The 20,427-nt window shown below is 41.7% G+C and overlaps 1 protein-coding gene across 1 annotated transcript; it reads left to right on the top strand.

Moving 5' to 3' along the window:
• Positions 1 to 336: 336 nt before the first annotated feature.
• Positions 337 to 18,665, top strand: RELL1 (RELT like 1). Its single transcript, XM_033160664.1, has 7 exons — positions 337 to 537; positions 12,338 to 12,565; positions 13,552 to 13,623; positions 14,509 to 14,551; positions 16,953 to 17,192; positions 17,477 to 17,733; positions 18,385 to 18,665. Exons 1-6 carry the CDS (start codon positions 447 to 449, stop codon positions 17,694 to 17,696), a joined length of 894 nt encoding a protein of 297 aa, XP_033016555.1. The 5' UTR covers positions 337 to 446; the 3' UTR covers positions 17,697 to 17,733; positions 18,385 to 18,665.
• The last annotated feature ends 1,762 nt before the right edge of the window (positions 18,666 to 20,427 follow it).

Below are 20,427 nucleotides of genomic sequence, written 5' to 3'. Positions count from 1 at the left end.
ACGTCCTTACAGACTGTTACCAGCCCACCCCCGCCCGCCCCAAATCCCAAATATTTTATTGAAGTTGACAACCCTGCTCCCCAGAAAATGCTTTAGGGTTACAGTTGCTGCTCTCCTAGCTCGAGTAAAGTAAAGGACTTTGCAGCCTCGTGGCGAGAGAGGGCCTGACTGGACAGCGCACGACCGAGGCTGCTCGACCCCAGCTGCCTTTTCCACAGTGAAACTCCGCCTTCCCCTCAGTCTTGCCGAAGAGCGGCGCCGTCACCGCGCATGCTCAGTCGCTCTCTCTCTCTCCCCCCCCGGAGGAATGGAGAAGAGGTGGGCGGAGCCTCGACGCCAGAGCCGCGCCCGGGCGGACTAGGGAAGATTTTCTGCGCGCGCCGCAGACGCCCCAGCAGCCCAGGCGCCCAAGTGTCCCGGGACGCGGGTGGTCTCTTCGCCCAGGGATGCCTCCTCAAGGACCGGCCGCGACGCCCGCCTACCCGGCTGCTTTCTTCCAAGCCACGTCCGCCCAGGCGGGCAATCGCTCGGCTCCCGGTGGGTGCGGAAAAGGCTTCTTCCTTCTGGGCACGGACTTTTTTTTTTTTTTTTTGCATTTTGTGATGGGGAGGGGAAACACTGGGGTGCAGTTATCCTTTGCCCTCCATCGTGGGGGCTTCTCTCTCTCTCTCTCTGTCTCTCTTTCCCCTGTGAATCTCCGTTATTCAGCTGCTTTTTTTTCCAGCACTTCCAAACTTGCTGTTGATTTATTTTTTATTTTCACTCCCACCTGACTTTTGAAGCCCTCCCTCCTTCCCTCCAGCCCCGCTCACTTGCTTTTCTCTCTCACTCCTTGTTTAAGGTTGGCGCCACCTTTTTTTTTGTTTTTAATTTTCCCAACTAGGCCATCCTGTTATGCAGAAACTACCGGTAAGCTTTTGCTGCCAGATTAGCAAGCAGAAGCTTATCCCTTAGCTGTATCTCAGCTGCTGTATGTCAGGCTGCTGTGAAACCCACAGCAATGGGGCAGTTGTGTGTGTGTGTTTTAAATTGCACGTCCGATTCTAGTTCAGTCTTTTTCTTTATAGGGTTTTTTTTTTAATTTCTTTCCCCTAAATGGTTCTTCCTCAACCGGAAAGTAAATACATGATCTCCAAGGATTGGGCTTGTTACTACCTCCGCTGTGCAAAAGGGCAACATCTGGCTTCTGCCGCTAAGCAGTCCTATCCTGAGTTCAAGTTCATTTCCAGAGGCTCTTTTGACTCCCAGCCAGCTTAGCTGTGAAACTGTGCTTCAGGGCATGTGCAGAGAGCCGCTAGGCTTTCTTCAGATAACCACAGCTGTTCTTGCGCTCTCTTTGAGACTGGTCGACTCTGCCTCACCTCATAAAAAGGGGTCGAGGCAATATTTACAGAACAATCCGCAAAATTGATAGTAGACTCTGCCTCACAGGTCGTTGCATTTTTCATTCTTTTTTTTGCAACCAATCACTGGCTTCACCTAAATCTTTGTTCCAAAGAAATTATTCATCCAGAAATAGCACATTGGTGTCTTCTTTCCCCAGCCCCCTATTGCAATCCTTCCGCTGTTTCTCGCTGTGTAATTACTTCTGAATAATTTCAGTTATCCTCATCTTATTACCAGGTTTACAGTGAAAATAGTGCCAGATGTCACTGTGAGCCCAAGTTACAAGATTCCTCCATGGGAGGCACTTATTTGTAGGAATACTAGAGTGTAAATTATGTGTAGATCAATTCTCTCCAACTGTACCACATGTATGCATTTTTTCTGTATGCCAGGAAGTTCCAATTGAGTGCAATGAAACAGACGTTTCAGATTGTTGCATTTGGGAAGGCTGTCACTCAGATTGCATGCTGATTCCTTAACGTACAGGATTTATTATTTTATATTTTTTTGCAATACCACCGTTTACTTTTCCTCAGTCAAAAGTTCAGTCCACTTAATTTTGCCCCACTCAGCTACTGTTGGAGTTCATGTTCAAGATAACTAAAAAGAAATTACATAGCTGCTTAATTTTATGTGTTAACCACCTTTGTGAACGTACTTTGAAGTGTAGTTAATAGTTGTAAATTTTATTATGTTTTTCAATATATTTGTATGTGGAGCTGTGATGGAAAGATAGTTCAGTGAAGCAGCTGCAGAATTGGGTTGGTAAATGGTGGCAGATACTCTGTTAATATAAAGTAAAAAGTAGCCATTAGTGTGTCCCTCCTTTAGTATTTTTAATTCATTTCTGCCCTCTATCACCTTTTCAAGTTCTCTATTTTACAGGATACTAAGTCACGATGGCTGGAGTCTGTCTGCTTTCATAACTGTCATCCCTTCCTATAACAGCAATGGATCATAGAACTGTGACTCATTGGTGTTGTGTTATGGAAGATTAAAACGGTTACATTCTTTGGTTAATTGGGTTTTTTTGGGATGGGTTAATTTAGCGAATACTTTTTGTGATTTGCTGATAGTGTACTATGTTGCTGAAAATCAAGGGTAGTCAGTCTCTCTCTCTCTCTCTCTCTCTCTCTCTCTTGCAATCTGCTAATTCCCTATTCTGGATCTTAGACACAACACTGGTTTTTGGAATAAGGAAATCTGGCCTTGGAGTACTTGCATTTAAACCCAAACACTATTAAATTGTCTCATGTACAGCTGCTCCTTCTTTGGAGCCTACTTATGGGCTGAAACTGTGTTGGGTTTTGGAAGGTGAAAATGAAACTGTTCATTGGCTGAGTTACATTGGAAGCTGTTATTGGAAATCTGCAAAACTTTTTCTGTGGACTGATGTGGTCAGGGATCGCACAGATGGTTAAAAAGTGATTAAATTGGTGCTCATGCTTTTCTTGTGGGTATCTTGTATGACTGTATTGACACGAAGACATTTCCTGTACTTTAAAAGAAGGAGCTTATGTTTTATGTATGCATGTACCCGGCACATATATTTTGACTAAGGTTTCTTTTTTAAAGTCTGCTACAGTTTCAAATGTATATCACTGAAAAGGCAGCTTCATCTAATAGCTCAGTCGGGTCATGGGTTCGAGCCCCACATTGTGCAGAAGATTCCTGCGTTACAGGGAGTTTTGAGTAGATGACCCTCGTGGTCTCTTCCAATTCTACAATCCATTGATTAGATGGTTGTGTATGAGGGATCTGATCTGCCACAAAAGGTTGCAGTTTGAAGTTTGCCTGCCAGCCTGGTCTTTTTTCAGGGCAATGCATTATATTTCTCCCCCAAACCCAGTTTTTCCTATTTTTAGTCCTCCCAACAGACACTTGACATTGTGAGCATGCTCAGTCATCGTTTGGTTTCCTCCCAATTTAGGGTTTTTTTCTGAAACTATTTCTATTTCTGCAGTGACTTGGGCTCCCTCAGTTATGCTGATAGCTCCTTGCCTTTTTCGGCTATATAGTCATATTATTAATATTTTCTATACCACTTAATATTTTAAAGGAAAAAAAATCTCAAAGCAGTTTGCAACACATCAAACAAAACAATCCAGAATAAAACAAATTTACAATGAAAATTATTTCAATGAAAATATTTTAGATCTTTCTCTAAGTCACATTTGGCTTTCCCCATGTATATTTACCTAATTAATTTATATATTTGCACTGTAGCAGAAGTACTCTAGGAAGCCAGTGTGGTGTAGTGGTTAGAGTGCTGGCCTCAAACCTGGGAGATCAGGGTTCAAATCCCCATTTAGGCAAGAAGCTCACTGGGTGACCTTGGATCTGTCACAGTCTCTTATTTTACCTCACAGGGTTGTTGTACGGATTAACTGAGGAAGGTGTGAATCATGTATATATGCAGTGCTTTCCCCCCTAGTAAAATAGGTGCCAGTACTCGCCATGAAGTTGTTACAGTGCCACACTTTTTGACAACAAAAAGAGAGGTGCTGGTACTGTGTACCCCTGAGTACCCCCTGGAAAAAAGGACTGTATATAGGGGATATAAATGAAATAAATAAGCTCTTCTGCTTACCTGCCTAAGAAAGCTGGAGGGGCTGGCCAGCCAGCCAGAGATGTCAGTCGCCAACCTGGCATCCAGAAATCTCCACATGGTTGCAATTGGACCCATGCCACTCACAAAACATCCCTGCGCCCGGCTAATTTTGAACACTGCAGAAAAAGCTATTGCTGTTTGTTCTGATGTGGTGGCAAACAGCAGGTTTTCCTGGGAAAGTGGAAAGTGACTAGACAAGCCCTTGGACTGAATCTGTATGTTTCAGGAAAATACACATATTCCTTTACCTTTTTTTTTATTCCAGGATGGTGTTTAGGGTTCTTGGAACGACTATCAGGAAAATGATTCCGTTTCCATTCTCCATTCTAATGAAAGTTGATTGGAATAAAAAAGTGTGGCGCTTATAGTTATAGCAAGAAGGATAGCGTTTCTAATTGGGCCTACCCTCTCTGGTTCTCCTAACCATGAATTAGAAATATTTGTGGGACAGGTGAGGTTGAATGAGAAACGGTAACTGCGGGTGGGGAGGAGCCAGGCCTTGTTTCCTGAGATAAACATGGAGCTACCATACATACTGAGTGCTTTAAGGTAAAGGGACCCCTGACCATTAGGTCCAGTCGCAGACTACTGGGGTTGCGGCACTCATCCTGCTTTACTGGCCAAGGGAGCCGGCGTGCAGCTTCCGGGTCATGTGGCCAACATGACTAAGCCGCATCTGGCAAACAAGAGCAGCGCATGGAAACGCCATTTACCTTCCCGCCGGAGCGGTACCTATTTATCTACTTGCCCTTTGACGTGCTTTCGAAATGCTAGGTGGGCAGGACCAGGGACCGAGCAACGGGAGCTCACCCCGTTGCGGGGATTCGAACCGCCAACCCTCTGATCGGCAAGCCCTAGGCTCTGTGGTTTAGACCACAGCGCCACCCGCGTCCCACTGACTGCTTTGCTCGGTGTCAAAATAGAGTTTTGCCCTTTGAAAGTGAACATCAGTAATGTCTAACAGGCCAGTGTGTGATCCTCAGGTTCATTTCAATTTTCTACTCCTTTATTATATTTAAGAATGAAGTGCTGAAAAATGCTGCTGTCTTTTGCAGCCTTCAGCTTTGCTCTTAGGTTTTCTTGGCATAGTTTGATCTAATGATATTCTGCAGGGTTGATATATTTCATAACGTGCTCTTTTTGTTGTTGTAACCGGAATTTTGTTACATACGTTTGAAAGAAGAGCAGGATTTAAATAAAGCAATAAATGATTGGCCCACACTTAGTATGTTATGCATATGGCTGCTGAAACTGACACATGTTTAAATAGGAACTTGTTGTCCTTCTATGTCCACATTTTGTATTAATCTACAGTACAGTATGCACATTAATTAAATTTTTGTTCATTAGGTACTTGGTTCCAAAGGAGTGCATCTCAACAGCTTTTGGGGAGAGAAATGTGTGGCGCATTCTTTTTTCATTTGTTAATAGCTCCGTCGTTGCATTGAAATTTTTGTAAAGAATCCTCGTCATGGAGAATTTATGTTTTGGTCCCATAAAACTGTTGCATGCACATGACAGATTTATGTACTATGTTGGAACAGGATGTTTTAAGATGGGAAACTATCCATTTTTTTTTAAAAAAAAATCTATTGGCAAACAATAACAATTTTTTTTTAAAAAAATGGAGGCTTTCTTTCAATAATAAGAGGACGTGGGTGGAAAATTAGGAACAGCTTGATTTGCAAGTTTATTAATGGGTCACATGCCAGAAAATAGGTGTCAATTTATGATTCAGCGCTCTACATTGTAATTCTACAAAAAGCTGATTTGAGGGGTTTTTTAGTGGGCAAGTCTAGTCATACGTTATGCCTATTAGCTTGCTTTGTTCACCTGAAATTTCATGCATGTTTATAAGTTGATGGTTCTAATATATTGTCATCAATGGGTTTATTAGGACAGGCTTGATAAGGTCTGGTCCCCTTTTATAAACTATATGGATGATTGTGTGGATCCTCGCCTCTCTGTACCACATCATGTGAGAATGTGGGTGGGTGTGAATGTGAATTTACCTGTGGATTGTGTTGTGTGGTGATCATCGTAACAGGAAAATATCTTCCATGTTTGTATGTACATCACCTTTTAAATCACATTGTAAATGTGTTGGGTTTGAATTGTGTTGTTTAAAAACCTTTAAATAATTACAGGGGTTTTTTGGGGGGGGGGGAGAGCAATGGGTTGGATCCAAAAGTTCTCTCCTTCCAGTGGAAGTTTTCTTATGTCAGAGGAAGGGATCCTTTTGATCACCCGTTGGGCATGGTGCTTTACAAACTATATGATGACAGGTCCCTGCCCTGAGGAGCTTACAAATTTAAAAATTTACCGAGGGAAAAGAACCAAGGAAGGTGATGGAGATGGTAGGTGGGGTAAACAGGGTGAGTGCACATTTACTTCAGTTGCTGGGAGACTTTCTGGGCAGGGATGTATCAGGATATAAAAGCAAAGAGATAATCAGGGCAATGGAAACTATGAAGAACCGTGAAACTATAAATGGGGTGCTAGTTGTGCTGGATCTGGGAGTGAACAGGGTATTAGTGCAGGTGCTTATGTAGAACAATTGTGGGTGGAGTGGTGGCTGAGGGTGATGGTAGCTCAATTTTGAATAGAATTCAGAGGGCAGAGGCGAGACAAAAGAAAGCCCAAGATGAAAAGGTTGCTGTAGTCGAGATTGAGCCTTCACTAAAAACTTCTTGGGAGGAAGAGCCAAAAAAAGGGAGAAGCGTCGTGACCTGGCAGCTGGAACGAGTGGAGGGGAAGAAAAACAGGCTTGGCCTTTTCACTTGTGGCAGCATTAAAAGAATTGATAGCACAGAAATAATACTAATGGAGGATAGTATCATGAAGACCTAAGGGAACAAAGAGTGATAACTTTGGTGGATTGTCAAAGGCAGCGCAGAGGTCAGGAAGGAGGAGGAGAGGCCATACGCTGCAGAAACCCTTGGATTTATCAGTGAGGAAATGGCTAGTGGTTTCTGTGAATGGTAGAAGCTACATTGCAAGGAGAGAACAGCTAACAGGGAGAGAATAAGTTGAGACAGCAGGAGCAAGCAGCACATTTCTGTGGAGGCAAAGGACAGAAGAGAATTTGAATGGGTAGCTAGATAAGGGAGGATGGCCCATTTTAACAGTGAAGTCAAGTATGGATAACTTGATTACTATTACCTTTTGAGACTCACGTTACAGCTTTTCTTTTCTTGGCCATCACTTCCTGATCCCTAACTAACCATGCAGATGTATTACTTAATCCCTATTGGGCTAGCTAAAGGATGCAATATGAACTTAAAAGAGATTTGTGATTTTACGGTTGCCTTATGTTTGTGTGAGAAGGGAAATCTAAATAAGTTCTAAGGTTTGTTTTCTCTAAACAGCAGACTGATTTCCGCAAATCTTGGCACTAGGGTAGATGAATGTATCATTTGCTGGAATGTAGCTTTACCTGGTGTGGAGATGGTTTTTTAAAATTGCAAAGTTTGTTTTGTTTTGTTTTTAAATAATAATTCCATCACCTGCAGTTTAAAGTTCCAGAATCCAAGCTTGACTGTTTTGATTCTACAGTACTAGATTGAACACTTTGGCTTTTAGGAAAATTGCTCTCAAAAATTCTCTTGCCTAGTTTGATATAGGCCAGTATCCACACCAACAGACTGTGTACGCCAGCCATTGTCATCCTGGTGCCCTTTGGTGGTTGTGGATTACAGTGGTACCTTGGTTCTCAAACTTAATCCGTTCCGGAAGTTCGTTCCAAAACGGATTCTGGAGGGGTACCACATAGGAAGTTGCTGGTGTAAGAGGGCTTTCCCTGTAAGACCCTGTAATAATTGCAGTAGTTAACAGTCATCTACATGTTTTCCACACCTATCAGCTGATCACCCATTCCCACCACCCTTCTGAGTAATACCCCTCCCCACTCCCTCACTATATTTAAGGGTCTGGTGACTTCCGTTTCAGTGTATCTGAAGAAGTGTGCATGCACACGAAAGCTCATACCAAGAACAAACTTAGTTGGTCTCTAAGGGACCCAGGTGGCGCTGTGGGTTAAACCACAGAGTCTAGGGCTTGCTGATCAAGCGGTTCAAATCCCTGCCACGGGGTGAACTCCCGTTGCTCGGTCCCAGCTCCTGCCCACCTAGCAGTTCAAAAGCACATCAAAGTGCAAGTAGATAAATAGGGACCGCTCCAGCGGGAAGGTAAACGGCGTTTCCGTGCGCTGCTCTGGTTCGCCAGAAGCAGCTTTGTCATGCTGGCCACATGACCCGGAAGCTATCTGCGGACAAACGCCGGCTCCCTTGGCCTATAGAGCGAGATGAGCGCCGCAACCCCAGAGTCGGACACGACTGGACCTAACGGTCAGGGGTACCTTTACCTTTAAGGTGCTACTGGAAGGATTTTTTATTTTATTTTTTATTTTGTTTCTTACTAGTTGACCAGTTTAGCTGCATGTTCATTCACTTCCCTCTCCTGTCTAGAGATGTGAAGGTTCAGAAAAAACAGCCCCCCCATTTCATCCCCCCCAGGCCTCTTCCCCCATCATGTATTACTAGTGTTACGTCAGATGTAGTCATAGTTTTCTTGGCATGTACTTAATACCTTATGTTAACTTGGTAATACTTACTAGCAACCCGTAAAATAGGCCACTACTTACTCTATTTATACTCACATAACTCCCTCTCCTCCAGGGTTATCAGCTGTGTTTTTTTAAAAAGAAGCCACGATGCAGCTTTTGTTTCTGTCTGGTGTTTAGTGAATCTTGGTTGTTGTTTTTTGGAAGAGAAAGATCAGCTTTGCTGAGCGCCGAATAGCGAATTCAGCAGGAACAGAAGCATCGTGATACGCCTTACATTTTGCTGTTCTGTTAGTAAAGACAAGATCAGTTTCATCAACTATCTTTGTCCAAAAGCTGTATTTATCAGGGTCGACTTGAAAATTCAAAAAGGAAGCGAGAGCTCTTTCATGTCCCAATATTTTTCATCCATCCTGATGAGCTTTGGTGAATTTGAAACTCGGTAAACATACTCTTTTTTTTTTTAAAAAAAAAATAATTAAAAAAATTGGTCCTCCTAACCACACACTATTGGACCAACTTTGATTTATCTTTTTTTTTAATCCCTCTCGGGTTTCTCAATACTGCTTATGCATGATTTCAATCGATTTGGTTAAATTTGAAGCACAAAAGAAAATATATAAATAAAAAATGCCAGTAAACACCGAAAGTTAAAATTTGTAAATTGATAGGAGCATAGAGGCCACTCAGCAAACCGCTTCAGTTTTTGTAAGCACCAACTGCCGCAGAGCGCATGCAAAGGCTGGGCATTTGATGAGTCAAAAATACAAGTAAAATGAAGTCAGCTGTGAATTACAGAAGGGCAATTGTTCCGGGGAAACTGGGAGATTATCTAGTATTCAGATCTAGTCCATTAGGCAGGAGTGATGAACTCCTATTGTCCAGTGGGTCAGATTATTATCTTCACCCACCCTGTGGGCCAGCTTCTTCAGGTAGTTAAGACCACTCTCCTGTCCACCATCTGGTGGTGGTGGTAAGGAGAGGCATTGCTTGTCCCCCACAGGGAAGTACAGAAGGAGCAGGGCTAGCAGGATTGAACCCTCTGCTCAACAGCTGATGAGCAGAGGGTTCAGTCCTGCTAGCTGGAGGGTTCTGCTTTGCCACTGCATGGGTGACATGTTGGAGAAACAGTACCTGGCAGGATCAAACTACGAAGGTGGTTAGTGAATCAGCGGAAAACTGTTTAATCTACTGACTGCCTTAAAGTAAAACGCGAACATATATCTAGTCTATTCGCTCTTGTTGCTTTTGTGACAGAACTTATGAGCTTATCAGGATCATTTTTTCTCACCCTGGGGAAAACATTTCTTCTTGTTTGTTTCTCTGCCAGCTTCCTTTTTGTTTCTCTGCCAGCTTCCTTTTGCCTAGATTAGGAAGATGAAATGACACCATTCCTGCTATTAAAAAGCAGGAAGCCTTGTGCCTTTACTTTGAGTGGAACTTCCTCCTGATAGAAGGAGCTAGCTTTAGCCAGCTTGCACAGACAGACTTGTGGGTTAGCAGCATAAAAATCTGGCTGACTTAAATCACAAGTCTAAACTTAGGTCTCCGAGAGCAGTTTCTTCATATTTTAATGGAAAAATAAAGATACTTGGTGCTGCAGAAAGTCTCATTTTTGCAATTATAGTCAATTCAAGAGAACCGTCTCCTCTTGGCTACCCTTCAGTATACCGCATTTTTCGCTCCATAGGGCGCACCGGACCATAGGGCGCACCTCGTTTTCAGAGGAGGAAACTCAGGGAAAAATTTTTCCCCTGGTTTTCCTCCTCTAAAAGCCCTGCTTTTTTGAGGATCAGCTAAAAGTTTAGCAACTTTTTTGCAAAGGGAAAAGCCCTGGTTTTTTGAGGATCAGCTAAAAGTTTAGCAACTTTTTTTGCAAAGGGAAAAACCCTGTTTTTTTGAGGATCAGCTAAAAGTTTTGCAGCTTTTTTTTTTTGCAAAGGGAAAAGCCCTGGTTTTTTGAGGATCAGCTAAAATTTTGCAGTTTTTTTTGCAAAGGAAAAACCCTGTTTGTTTGAGGATCAGCTAAAAGTTTTGCAGCTTTTTTTTGCAAAGGGGGAAAAGCAAAGCTCCTTTTGCAAAGGGGGAAAAGCAAAGAGGAAAAGCCCCCTTTTTATGGGGTTCAACTCACATTTCTGCAGCTTCTAAAGGAAAGGGAGCCTTTTCTACAGTTTCCAGACAGATAATCTAATCAGCCAGTCACATGTCACTGGGGAAACAAACAACCTCCCTCTGCAGCACATTCAACAAAGGAGGGCGGGGCAAGAGGGTGTGGCTGAAAGGGAGCTGGGGACTCTTATCTCTCTCCCGATCTCTTGCTGATCAGCTGCTGAGCGGGGTCCTTTCAACACCCCCCTTTCTCTTTGTAAAATTAAAAAGCATGATCCTCTTTTGCCCCCTGGGCAATTCAGCTCCAGGGACCACCATTCGCTCCATGAGATGCACAGATATTTCCCCTTACTTTTTAGGAGGAAAAAAGTGCGTCTTATGGAGCGAAAAATACGGTAAACATTTGTTTTGTTGCACCTCTTCTGCACCCTAGGTATATCTGATGGGGTATATGAATCTCCAGGATGTATGGGGTATTAGGGAAGAGGAGAGAGGAACCCAAGGGGGGTGGAATGGAAACCACATCGAAACCACAGTTTTGTCTAGAGTGTGGACTCTGGCAGCTCTCATAATTTGCACATTGCAGATGAAGGCAAACCACAGCTATGAATTTCTGTCCACGTTTGATCTATCCCAAACATCGGAAGCAATGCTGGATGTTCAGTGGGAAGTCACATTTGCAGTTTTTTTTTTCAAAAATTGGGAATATATAAATATTGCTTGGGCTTTACCATTAGAAGCTCTGTGTAAATAAGCGTCTCTGCTGGTACTGTAGTTTTGTAAGGAAGGCATGATTAAAATATTAGGGTGTTAGAAATTAAGTGGCGGTGTAAAGTAGAAAGGGCAACAGCTTAGCTTCCTTCTAGAGTAAGTGAAGAATTCAAAGAAGGTGTGAACTATTCCAGTTTTACTTAAAATGTCACATTTTCTCTTTGTGTGCAAAGATAGTCTGGTATAACTTGAAATATTGCATACTACATTGGGCATTTCTGAAGCACTCAGAGACTTTATACAGGCTCAGTTTTCCTTCTTTTTTTAGCATTTGGAATAAGCAAGCTGATTTACAGCTGTTTTTCTGCTTTCATTTCAACTCTTCTCAGCACTTGGTTTTCTTAATTTCACTCCTGTTTCCATGGTGCCTTTGGAGATGGAGGCATGGCTGTGACAATGGTTTTTTCAAGGTTTTCTGGTGCTGGTTGTCATATAGAGTTGCAAACCGTTGCTGGCCATTTTTAACATCACGTCTAAGTAGTATGGTGTGATTGTATGAATTGAGTCAATAAGTTTGATTATATATTTCCACGAGCAAGGCCCACTTCTTGTTGATGAATTTGTTCTTTTAAGGCATAAAAATAACGATAAATTGTAACACATAATAATGCAATGCAGTGGATAAATCAAATTTATAATTATGTTGTTAACTCTATAATTATACTTAAGCAGAACAGCTAAATTAAAGTAATTTAAACAATTGCATTATAGAATTCAATTTTACTTGCCATCAAAATGAAATACATACTTGGCTACAGTATCCAGCTACAACCAAACTGATTTGCTTTTGGGGACCATTTAGTTTCTGGACTGGGAAGCGCTGTAGAAAGCATAAACTATCAGCATTGCTGTACAAATCTCACTAATTTTGTAGTCTTTCTCCCCCCTTGTTTCCATAGGGGGCCCTCGTACCTTGGCAAGCCGTAGCGCAGGTGATGTTGCAAATAAACCTGAAAGTGGATCGTCAGGAAATGGGCAGCACCCAGAATATATTGCATATTTCCTGATTCCTGTCTTTTTCCTCATGGGACTCCTGGGGGTTTTCATCTGCCATATGCTAAAGAAAAAAGGATATCGCTGTACAACAGAATCTGAGCAAGAGGAGGAGCAGTTTGGTGAGAAGATAGGTAGGCGACAATGATTGAAAAGACTGGTGTCTGTGCCAATATGGGAATAAGGAACAGCAAGCATTAACCCCATTTTTTAAAATAGTGTTTGGATCAGAGGCTCTCAAACTATGGTCTATATACCACTGGTAGTCAGCAAGCTGTGTTCAGGTGGACCTTGGAAACCTGCAAAACTGTGCTTAACCTTGCAGTTGATTTATTTATTTCCCTGATGACCAGAGCCAGATCATTCAGCAGGTTAGCAAGGTTCTGGCCCCAGGGCCTGTGATTTTCATAATAGGATACCTGTGTAGTTTACTAATTTACCATAACTATTTCCCGGCTAAAGGTATTACAGTCGTACCTCTGCTCCCGAACGCCTTGGGAGTCGAACGTTCCGGCTCCTGAACGATCAAAAACCGGAAGTGAGTGTTCTGGTTTTCGAACTTTTTTTTTGGAAACCAAACGTCTGGTGCGGCTTCTGCTCTTGTTTCCGGCGCGCCTGCTCAATCGGAAACCAATCAGAAGCCGTGCCTTGTTTTCCGAACGTTTCGCAAGTCGAACGGACTATCGGAACGGGTTCCATTAGACTTCCGATATACTACTGTATTGCTGAGCATGATCCAAGGCCAGAACTGATAAACATTACACCTGAACTTCACAGAATTGTCCACAAAAACAGGCCATATCCACCACACTGGAAAAACAAGACTTCAGTTATTAAAATAAGTGATGTGCATACATTTTATTTTTATGGCAGTAAAAGTAGTCTTACCTTTCACTCTGAGTAAATTTCATAAATATGTCAAATGGTAAAATGGTAAAAAGCAGTGCATCTTATGATAAAGCAGCAAAATAAAGTTTGATAAGGAGGAAAACATGGCATTATTTCAATTTTTTTATTCCTCCCCACCCCAGCCGCCATAGCTTTAACTTTACCAGATACTTTACATCTCCAGCCATTTATTTATCCAGCCCACAAGCCAAATCTTTCCTTCTCTTTCCAGAGCTGAACGAAAGTACGAATGATAATGGTGACACCGTGGGGAAAATAGTTGACTACATTATGAAAAATGAAGGTATGTGATACGGCTTTTTAAAAAATACGAATGTGCAGATCATGAGGAACCTCTGGCCCACAGCCTCCCCTCCTCACTGTGCCTCTCATCTGCAGCATTTAGGCTCATTTTTATTAAGCTTCCTTTGGCTTCAATTGGAGGCATCAGTTAGGCATGTATCTGCAGCCAGAGGGAAGGAATATTTATCAACCACCCCACACCATATGCTGCTAGATCCACAAAGATCACCACCCCCTGGCAATCGTTTTTTTTCTCTCCAATGCTTTTGTCAATCGAAATTGCTTCAAGATGTATGTGTAAATGAGAGAGAGGAGGAATGGTGGGGGCGGGGGGGGGGAAAGAGACCCCTCCCACTTGTTGAATTGTTGAATTGACTCTGCTCACCACCAATATGCAGCCTTTGGAAGATTAGCGACAATGAAATGCAGCCCTTGAGCCAAGAAGCCTGGGATAGCTCAGTTGGTAGAGCACGAGACTCTTAATCTCAGGGTCACGGGTTCAAGCCCCACATTAGGAAAACGATTCCTGCATTGCAGGGGGTTGGACTAGATGACCCTTCCGATTCTATGATTCTGTGAAAGGTTCCCTGTCCCAGATTTACCCTTTTGAACAAGCACCAATGTTTGCTTGTTTGTTTTTTAAGTAATGAAGGCTTTTAATTTAGGGCTTTTAATTCACAGCACGCATCATATACACTTTTTCATTCATATATGCCAAAGAGATATTTCCCCAAGGCTTCAAACTGCTTTGGGGTCAGGAGTAGAACTAAAGTTATTTGTCGCTTGTTATTGCAATAATTTTGCGTAATGTCCAAGTTAGGCCAGCCGTGTTCAAAGAGATCAACCCCAAAATGTTAAGTATTTCTTATTTATGTAATTCCTGCAGCGAATGCTGATGTTCTGAAGGCCATGGTGGCAGATCCTGAAAGGTAAAACCTTTTTTTTTCATTTTATGCTCCACATTCAGTGGAGACTACATGCTAATGGTTTTGGAGGTTGTTGCAGAAGGCGGTTTGTTTGAAGTTTGCAAACACAGGCTTTCTCAGACAGATTGTACTGTAATAGTGAATTTCTTCAAGCTTTGTGTATGTGTCTTTAAAAGTTGGGTGCATGTTACATTAAGTTACAGATAGTGGCATGTTTTTACAAAAATCCTGTCCATGTGAGATAATAAATATGCTCGCATATATGCATGGACTTAAAATTGCATCATCAATGCATATGGTGCCTCACAGAGTTAAGGTAAGTTCTCTGGTGAACTTTAACAATTTAAACATCCAACAGAGCAGGAGAGAGCATAGGTAAGGTGAAAGAATATGTCTGGTTACACATACTTGAACTTAGGCTGTGTACAGACACAAACATTTGATGGGGGAGAGTTGATCTGGAAGCAGACTCACTGTTCAAACCATTTTCCCTCCAGGGTCTCGCTCAGGAGAAACTGGCATTGCAAGTTTGTTGAGAAGCCAGCTGTGGATTGACTTGTGCTTGTTTTTTAAAAAATTTATAAATAAACTTTATTTAAATTCCAGATTTACGTTTTCAAATGAATACATAAAAATTACATAAACCAACATAACTTAGATAAACAAAACATAAATCCTGTATCACAATTACATTCCCTGCCCTTACCCCACCCTCCCTGATTTCCCTCCCCCCTCCCCCCTGTTACTTCTCAACCTCCCCATTACTGCATTAGTATCAATCTTTCCTCTATCTACATGCTCTTTTGTCCCTTGTATCCATCGTATTCCTTTACGTCGATTATTTGGGTCTTTAACATTCTGCCAAGAGGTCGGCCTTCTCAACATACAATTGCATATACTCTTTAAATGATTTCCAATTCTCCTCTCTCTCTATCTCACTTATCCCTTTTAACTCCTCATATTTAGATGCCAAATTGTAATATGTCAACATTTTAAAATGTCAGTCCTCTTTGTCTGGTACCCTTTGCGATTTCCAATTTTTAGCTATTAATAACCTTGCTGAAACGGTCACGTACATAATTATAAGCCTATCTTTTGCTTTGATATCCCTGTCCATCATACCTAAGAGAAACATCTCCACTTTTTTCTTAAATGAATATTTGATCATTTTCTTGAGTTCTTTATACACCATTTCCCAAAACACTTTAATTTCGTTACAATGCCACCAGATATGGATGTACGCACCTATTTCCTTTTTACAGCGCCAACATTGATTATTTGTATTCTTGTACATTTTGGCTAGCTTCACTGGCGTCAGATGCCACCTGTATTGCATCTTTAAGATATTTTCTTTTATATCATAATTTGGTGTCAGGTGGCTATCCCTCCTCCATAGATTTTCCCAATTTTCAAATATAATTGGTTTTCCCAAATCTTGCCCCCATTTTATCATAACTTCCTTAACTTGTTCATCTTCTGTCTCCCATTTTAGCAGTATATGATATTTTTTTTTATATAATCTTTTTTCTTGTCCCATAATATTTCTTCTAATTTTGATTTTTCTTTGTCAAATCCAATTTTTTTATCTTGATTAAATCTCTGATTAATTTGAAAATATTGTAACCAGCTAGTTAAATAATTTTTAATTATGCCATATTCCTTGTGCTTGTGATAGCACGCGCCCTCCATGGTTGGCATCCTCTTTAAATAGAGATTTTTAAATTGTTACCATACAGGTGATGAATGTGTACAAGTGACACTTATAAAAAGCAAATACAGTCGTAGCTCGGAGTTGAACGCCTTGCGAGTCGAACGTTTAGGCTCCCAAACGCCGCAAACCCGGAAGTGAGTGTTCCACTTTGCAAACATTTTTTTGGAACCCGAACGTCCGACCTGGCTTCCGATTGGCTGCAGGAGGTTCCTGCAGCCAATCGGAAGCTGTGCCTTGGTTTCCGGATGTTTTGGAAGTCGAATGGACTTCTGGAACGGATTCTGTTTGACTTCCAAGATACGAATGCAGTCCACATGAAGCGTGGAGGGGTGTGTGTGTGTGTGTGTGTGTGCAAGGCCAGGTTGTCAGCTAAACCAATATTTTAAGTATCTCCTGTGAATTCCTCTAGGCTCATGGTGCAAACAAACACCCCAAACACACACATAGCCTTGCGACTCCTGTTTGAAGGCTAAGCTGCATTGCACCCCTAGTTTCTTTAGGGGTGAAGACCTAAAGGGCTACATGGAAGGATTTTTGGAAAAGGTTGGGTTTGAAGGAAGAGAGCGGAATGGCACCGCATAGGTGTTCTGTGGGAGGACCCCAAATATAAGGAGCAGCGAGGGGGCAAGCTACGTTTTATTAACTACGTTTCTGTCCTGTAACGTTTGTGTTTTTTTTGCTGTTTAAATATAGCCCTACTAGTCCGACTACGCCAGGCAGTCCGACGAGTCCAGTGTCTCCCTCATCATCCGGAGGCCCTCACTTGAAACACACTTGCCGAGGCCACCATTTTCATACGGTTGGTGGAGTTGCCGGACCAGGTGACTGTAGCCGCTGCAATCAGAAGAGGTGGCACCTGTTCAGTCCGGCTAAAAAACCCAAAGAAGCAAGAAGAGCCCGGCACGGGGAAGTTACAGTGTTGTCTGTTGGAAGGTGCGCCCGTTTATAACTTCATTTTAGGTGAAACCATGACTTGATTCTCAGTGCTGTGGTGGATTCGCAGTTTCGGTGGCGTGCAAGATCGTAGTGCACCTTTACATTTAAACTCCAGTTTCGGGTTTCCGTACGTATGGGAAATCTCAGACATGTCCTCTCTTTTTTTGGGGGGGGGGTAACATGCCCATCCGGAGGGGTGGGATTTTTACATTTTAAAGGCGGTAGTGGGGTTTATAGTGAAAATGCTGGGTTGCTTTAATAGCTCAGCTTTGTCCCAACAGGTTTAGAGTCACAAAGGTGGAGCACAAATCTGCTTCCAAGGAACGTAAGAACTTGATGTCTGTCAGCGGCGTCGAAAGTGTCAACGGCGAAATGCCGGCTACCCCTGTCAAAGAAGCCTCGAAAGAGGCGCCAGTCACACCTGCTGCCAAACAGGTACCAGGTGAAAAGCATTGCACTCCTGCCAAGCAAGAAGATAGAGCGAGATCTGGCTCAGCATGACAGTTGGACCCAGAAAGTTATGGAAGTCCAAGCAGAGGTCAGTATGTTGTCAGTTTTGAACACAGGGCTTTAAATAATTTCTAAGTAGGTTTATAAAATGCAAGGTTGCCGTGTTTTCGACAAATTTCAGGTCTGTGAGGGATAATATCACAACTGCTTTCATTGTATAAACTCCAAAAGTTTATTTTGTCTCTAGGTATTAACGTTCTGTCTGTGGGTGTGCATGGAGATAAATGGTGGCATTATCACTTTGATTCAGAGCAGAGCTGTTGGAATTAATGGACCTATTTAATTTCAGTGGGTCTACTCTGAGTAACATTGTCCCTTGAAAGTGTGAGCACTGAACTGCAGAATATAGATGCTTTGTATGATGATCAAGGTTATTGGGCCAAGTTTAATATTAAAGGAACAACAACAACAGCAACAAATTTATTCCTCACTCATTGGCTGGGTTTCCACCCACTCTGGGCAGCTCACAACAGAATATTAAACAGATTAAAACTTCAAACATTAAAAACTTCCCTAAACAGGGCTGCCTTCAGATGTCTTCTAAAAGTCAGATAGTTGTTTATTTCCTTGACATCTGGTGGGCCCAACACCGAGAAGGCTCTCTGCCAAAGAGATGCACGTTGGGAAATGGCCATTTGTCCCTTAAAGTGAGGCACTTTCTGTTTCTCTTCTCTTGCAGATGGAGGCTTCTGAGGAAAAGCACACACAATAGCTTGGGGGGAAATTCAAAACTGGGGCACTGACGTCTCTGCAGAGAAGTATATAAATGCACTATTGCTGCGCAGAATGTTTGTGACTGAATCCACGCAGGTTTTGGTCCCAGGTATTTTAAGTGCTCTAGCAACTAAAATTTTAAGGACAATTTAGCTGTTTGACAAGTTACTGGAGCACACAGTCAGCAATTTTTATATTTATAAAACATTATGTTTTTCCACTTCTAATAAAGTTGAACTTAATGAATTCCTTCTTAGAAATGACAAACAATAATCGGTTTGCCAAGATGCCTCTGCTGCTGCCATCCTGCAGTGTTAAAATGTGTCGTCGTGTCTTCGATGTACCAAGGAGCAAAGTCTGATACGTTGCCTGTTTCTCTTAAGGGAGGTGACCAAAGTTGAGCTATGTTTTGCATTTATTGCTAAATGCCAATGATTGCTAAATTAAGCATTGCTTAATTGTATTTTCCCAGTATACTTACGCAATTACCATTTTTGTGCTCGACGCAACCTCTACGATCTCTAGCAACCTGTTTTGGTCATGAGCCTTGATAGATGTTGTATTAAATCCCGAAAGAACCCCAAAACACCATATTCTACTCCGGCAGATTTGTGATTGAATTACTGCAGAGGCAGTTGACGATTTTCTGCATGCATTGGCCTTAAATTATTGTCAATTTTTTTTATTGATAATTTTATCTTTTTTTGTAAACCGCTTTGAGGTTTTTGTATAATCAAGCGGTGTATAAATTTTATGAAACAAATAAACAAATGTATATATATATATAAATATAGTTACTTTGGTTGATGGTGCTTTTTCAAGGCAAACTTTGAAGGCAACGAACCTTCTGAAATTCTCCACTAGTGGCATGTTTCAGAGAAGCTGCTACTGTTCATTGCTGAATGGCCTCTAGACAACTGTGAGGAATATTTTCCATGATAGTGATAGGGCATTATCTGGGTTGATAACTGATTAGAATATCAGAGTTTAAAAAAAAACCCACTCTTTTCTTTGCAACAGATTCGCAGTATGTACATAACTAATTTTACAAAGATGCCCAGGTTAGGAAGCTGTCCACTCTAATAGTAAATAAAATCTTGTCAGCTTGAACCAATCAAAAGTAGGAGGTTGCAATTCAGAGATTTTTGCTTTTGGGGAGCACTTTCCCTACCTCGTATGTATTTTAAATTAGGATTTACTAGCAGAAATTGATTATCCAAGCACATCAAAATATATATTTGTAGCACAATGGAAATGGGCTCATATAAAAGGTGTGAGAAGTAATACTTCAATTTTAACCAGGGCTAAACCCTATAAATGTGTTTCAGGGAGGGGGTTATTGTTTCGTTTTTGTTCTTGTTTTTATTACGCATTTTTGTGTTTTTTATCTTGTATTTTTATGTTGTGAGCCACCAATAAGGTAAAATAAAGTAAATAAAACCAAAGCCTATTTTGAAAATGCTGCATGTAGTTTTAGTCCCTGCATTTAAGGTTTAATATAAAATAGCGAAAACAAAAAAACAAACCCCAAAGCCTTATTCACATAAGCATAATGCAAGTTCTGTGAGCTTCATAAACCTGAAATTTTATCATAATAACAGCAACAACACTTAACAGTAATGGCTTCAAAGCAGACGAAAATGTAGGTTGCACTGTATTGTGATAGCTCCCTTCAAATTAGGCATGACTTGGTTAAATAAACAGACCCCTTGCCAGATATCCAGTACATTTATCTAGGACTGAGCTGAACATTTATCTAGGAGGGAAGCGCTTTTTGCAGAAAATGTTTGCCCAGGAATGAGGGAATGGAGAACACCCCTTACCCCAAATTGGCTTTTTGATGTTGTCGCATACCTAAGATTGACAGTGTGGCATAGTGACCTTGCAGTGTCATAATAATTATGGTGCAAATCCAAAGAAAGTGATTGTTTATCTTAATTTATTAACTGTCCCTATAAGTCACACAAGTTAGTCACATTAAAGCACCTTTGAAACGAAGGGGGTCTGC

This window comes from Lacerta agilis, chromosome 9, assembly GCF_009819535.1.
Source record: "Lacerta agilis isolate rLacAgi1 chromosome 9, rLacAgi1.pri, whole genome shotgun sequence".
Taxonomy (NCBI): Eukaryota; Metazoa; Chordata; class Lepidosauria; order Squamata; family Lacertidae; genus Lacerta; species Lacerta agilis.
This window is presented reverse-complemented; position numbering and strand designations above follow the sequence as displayed.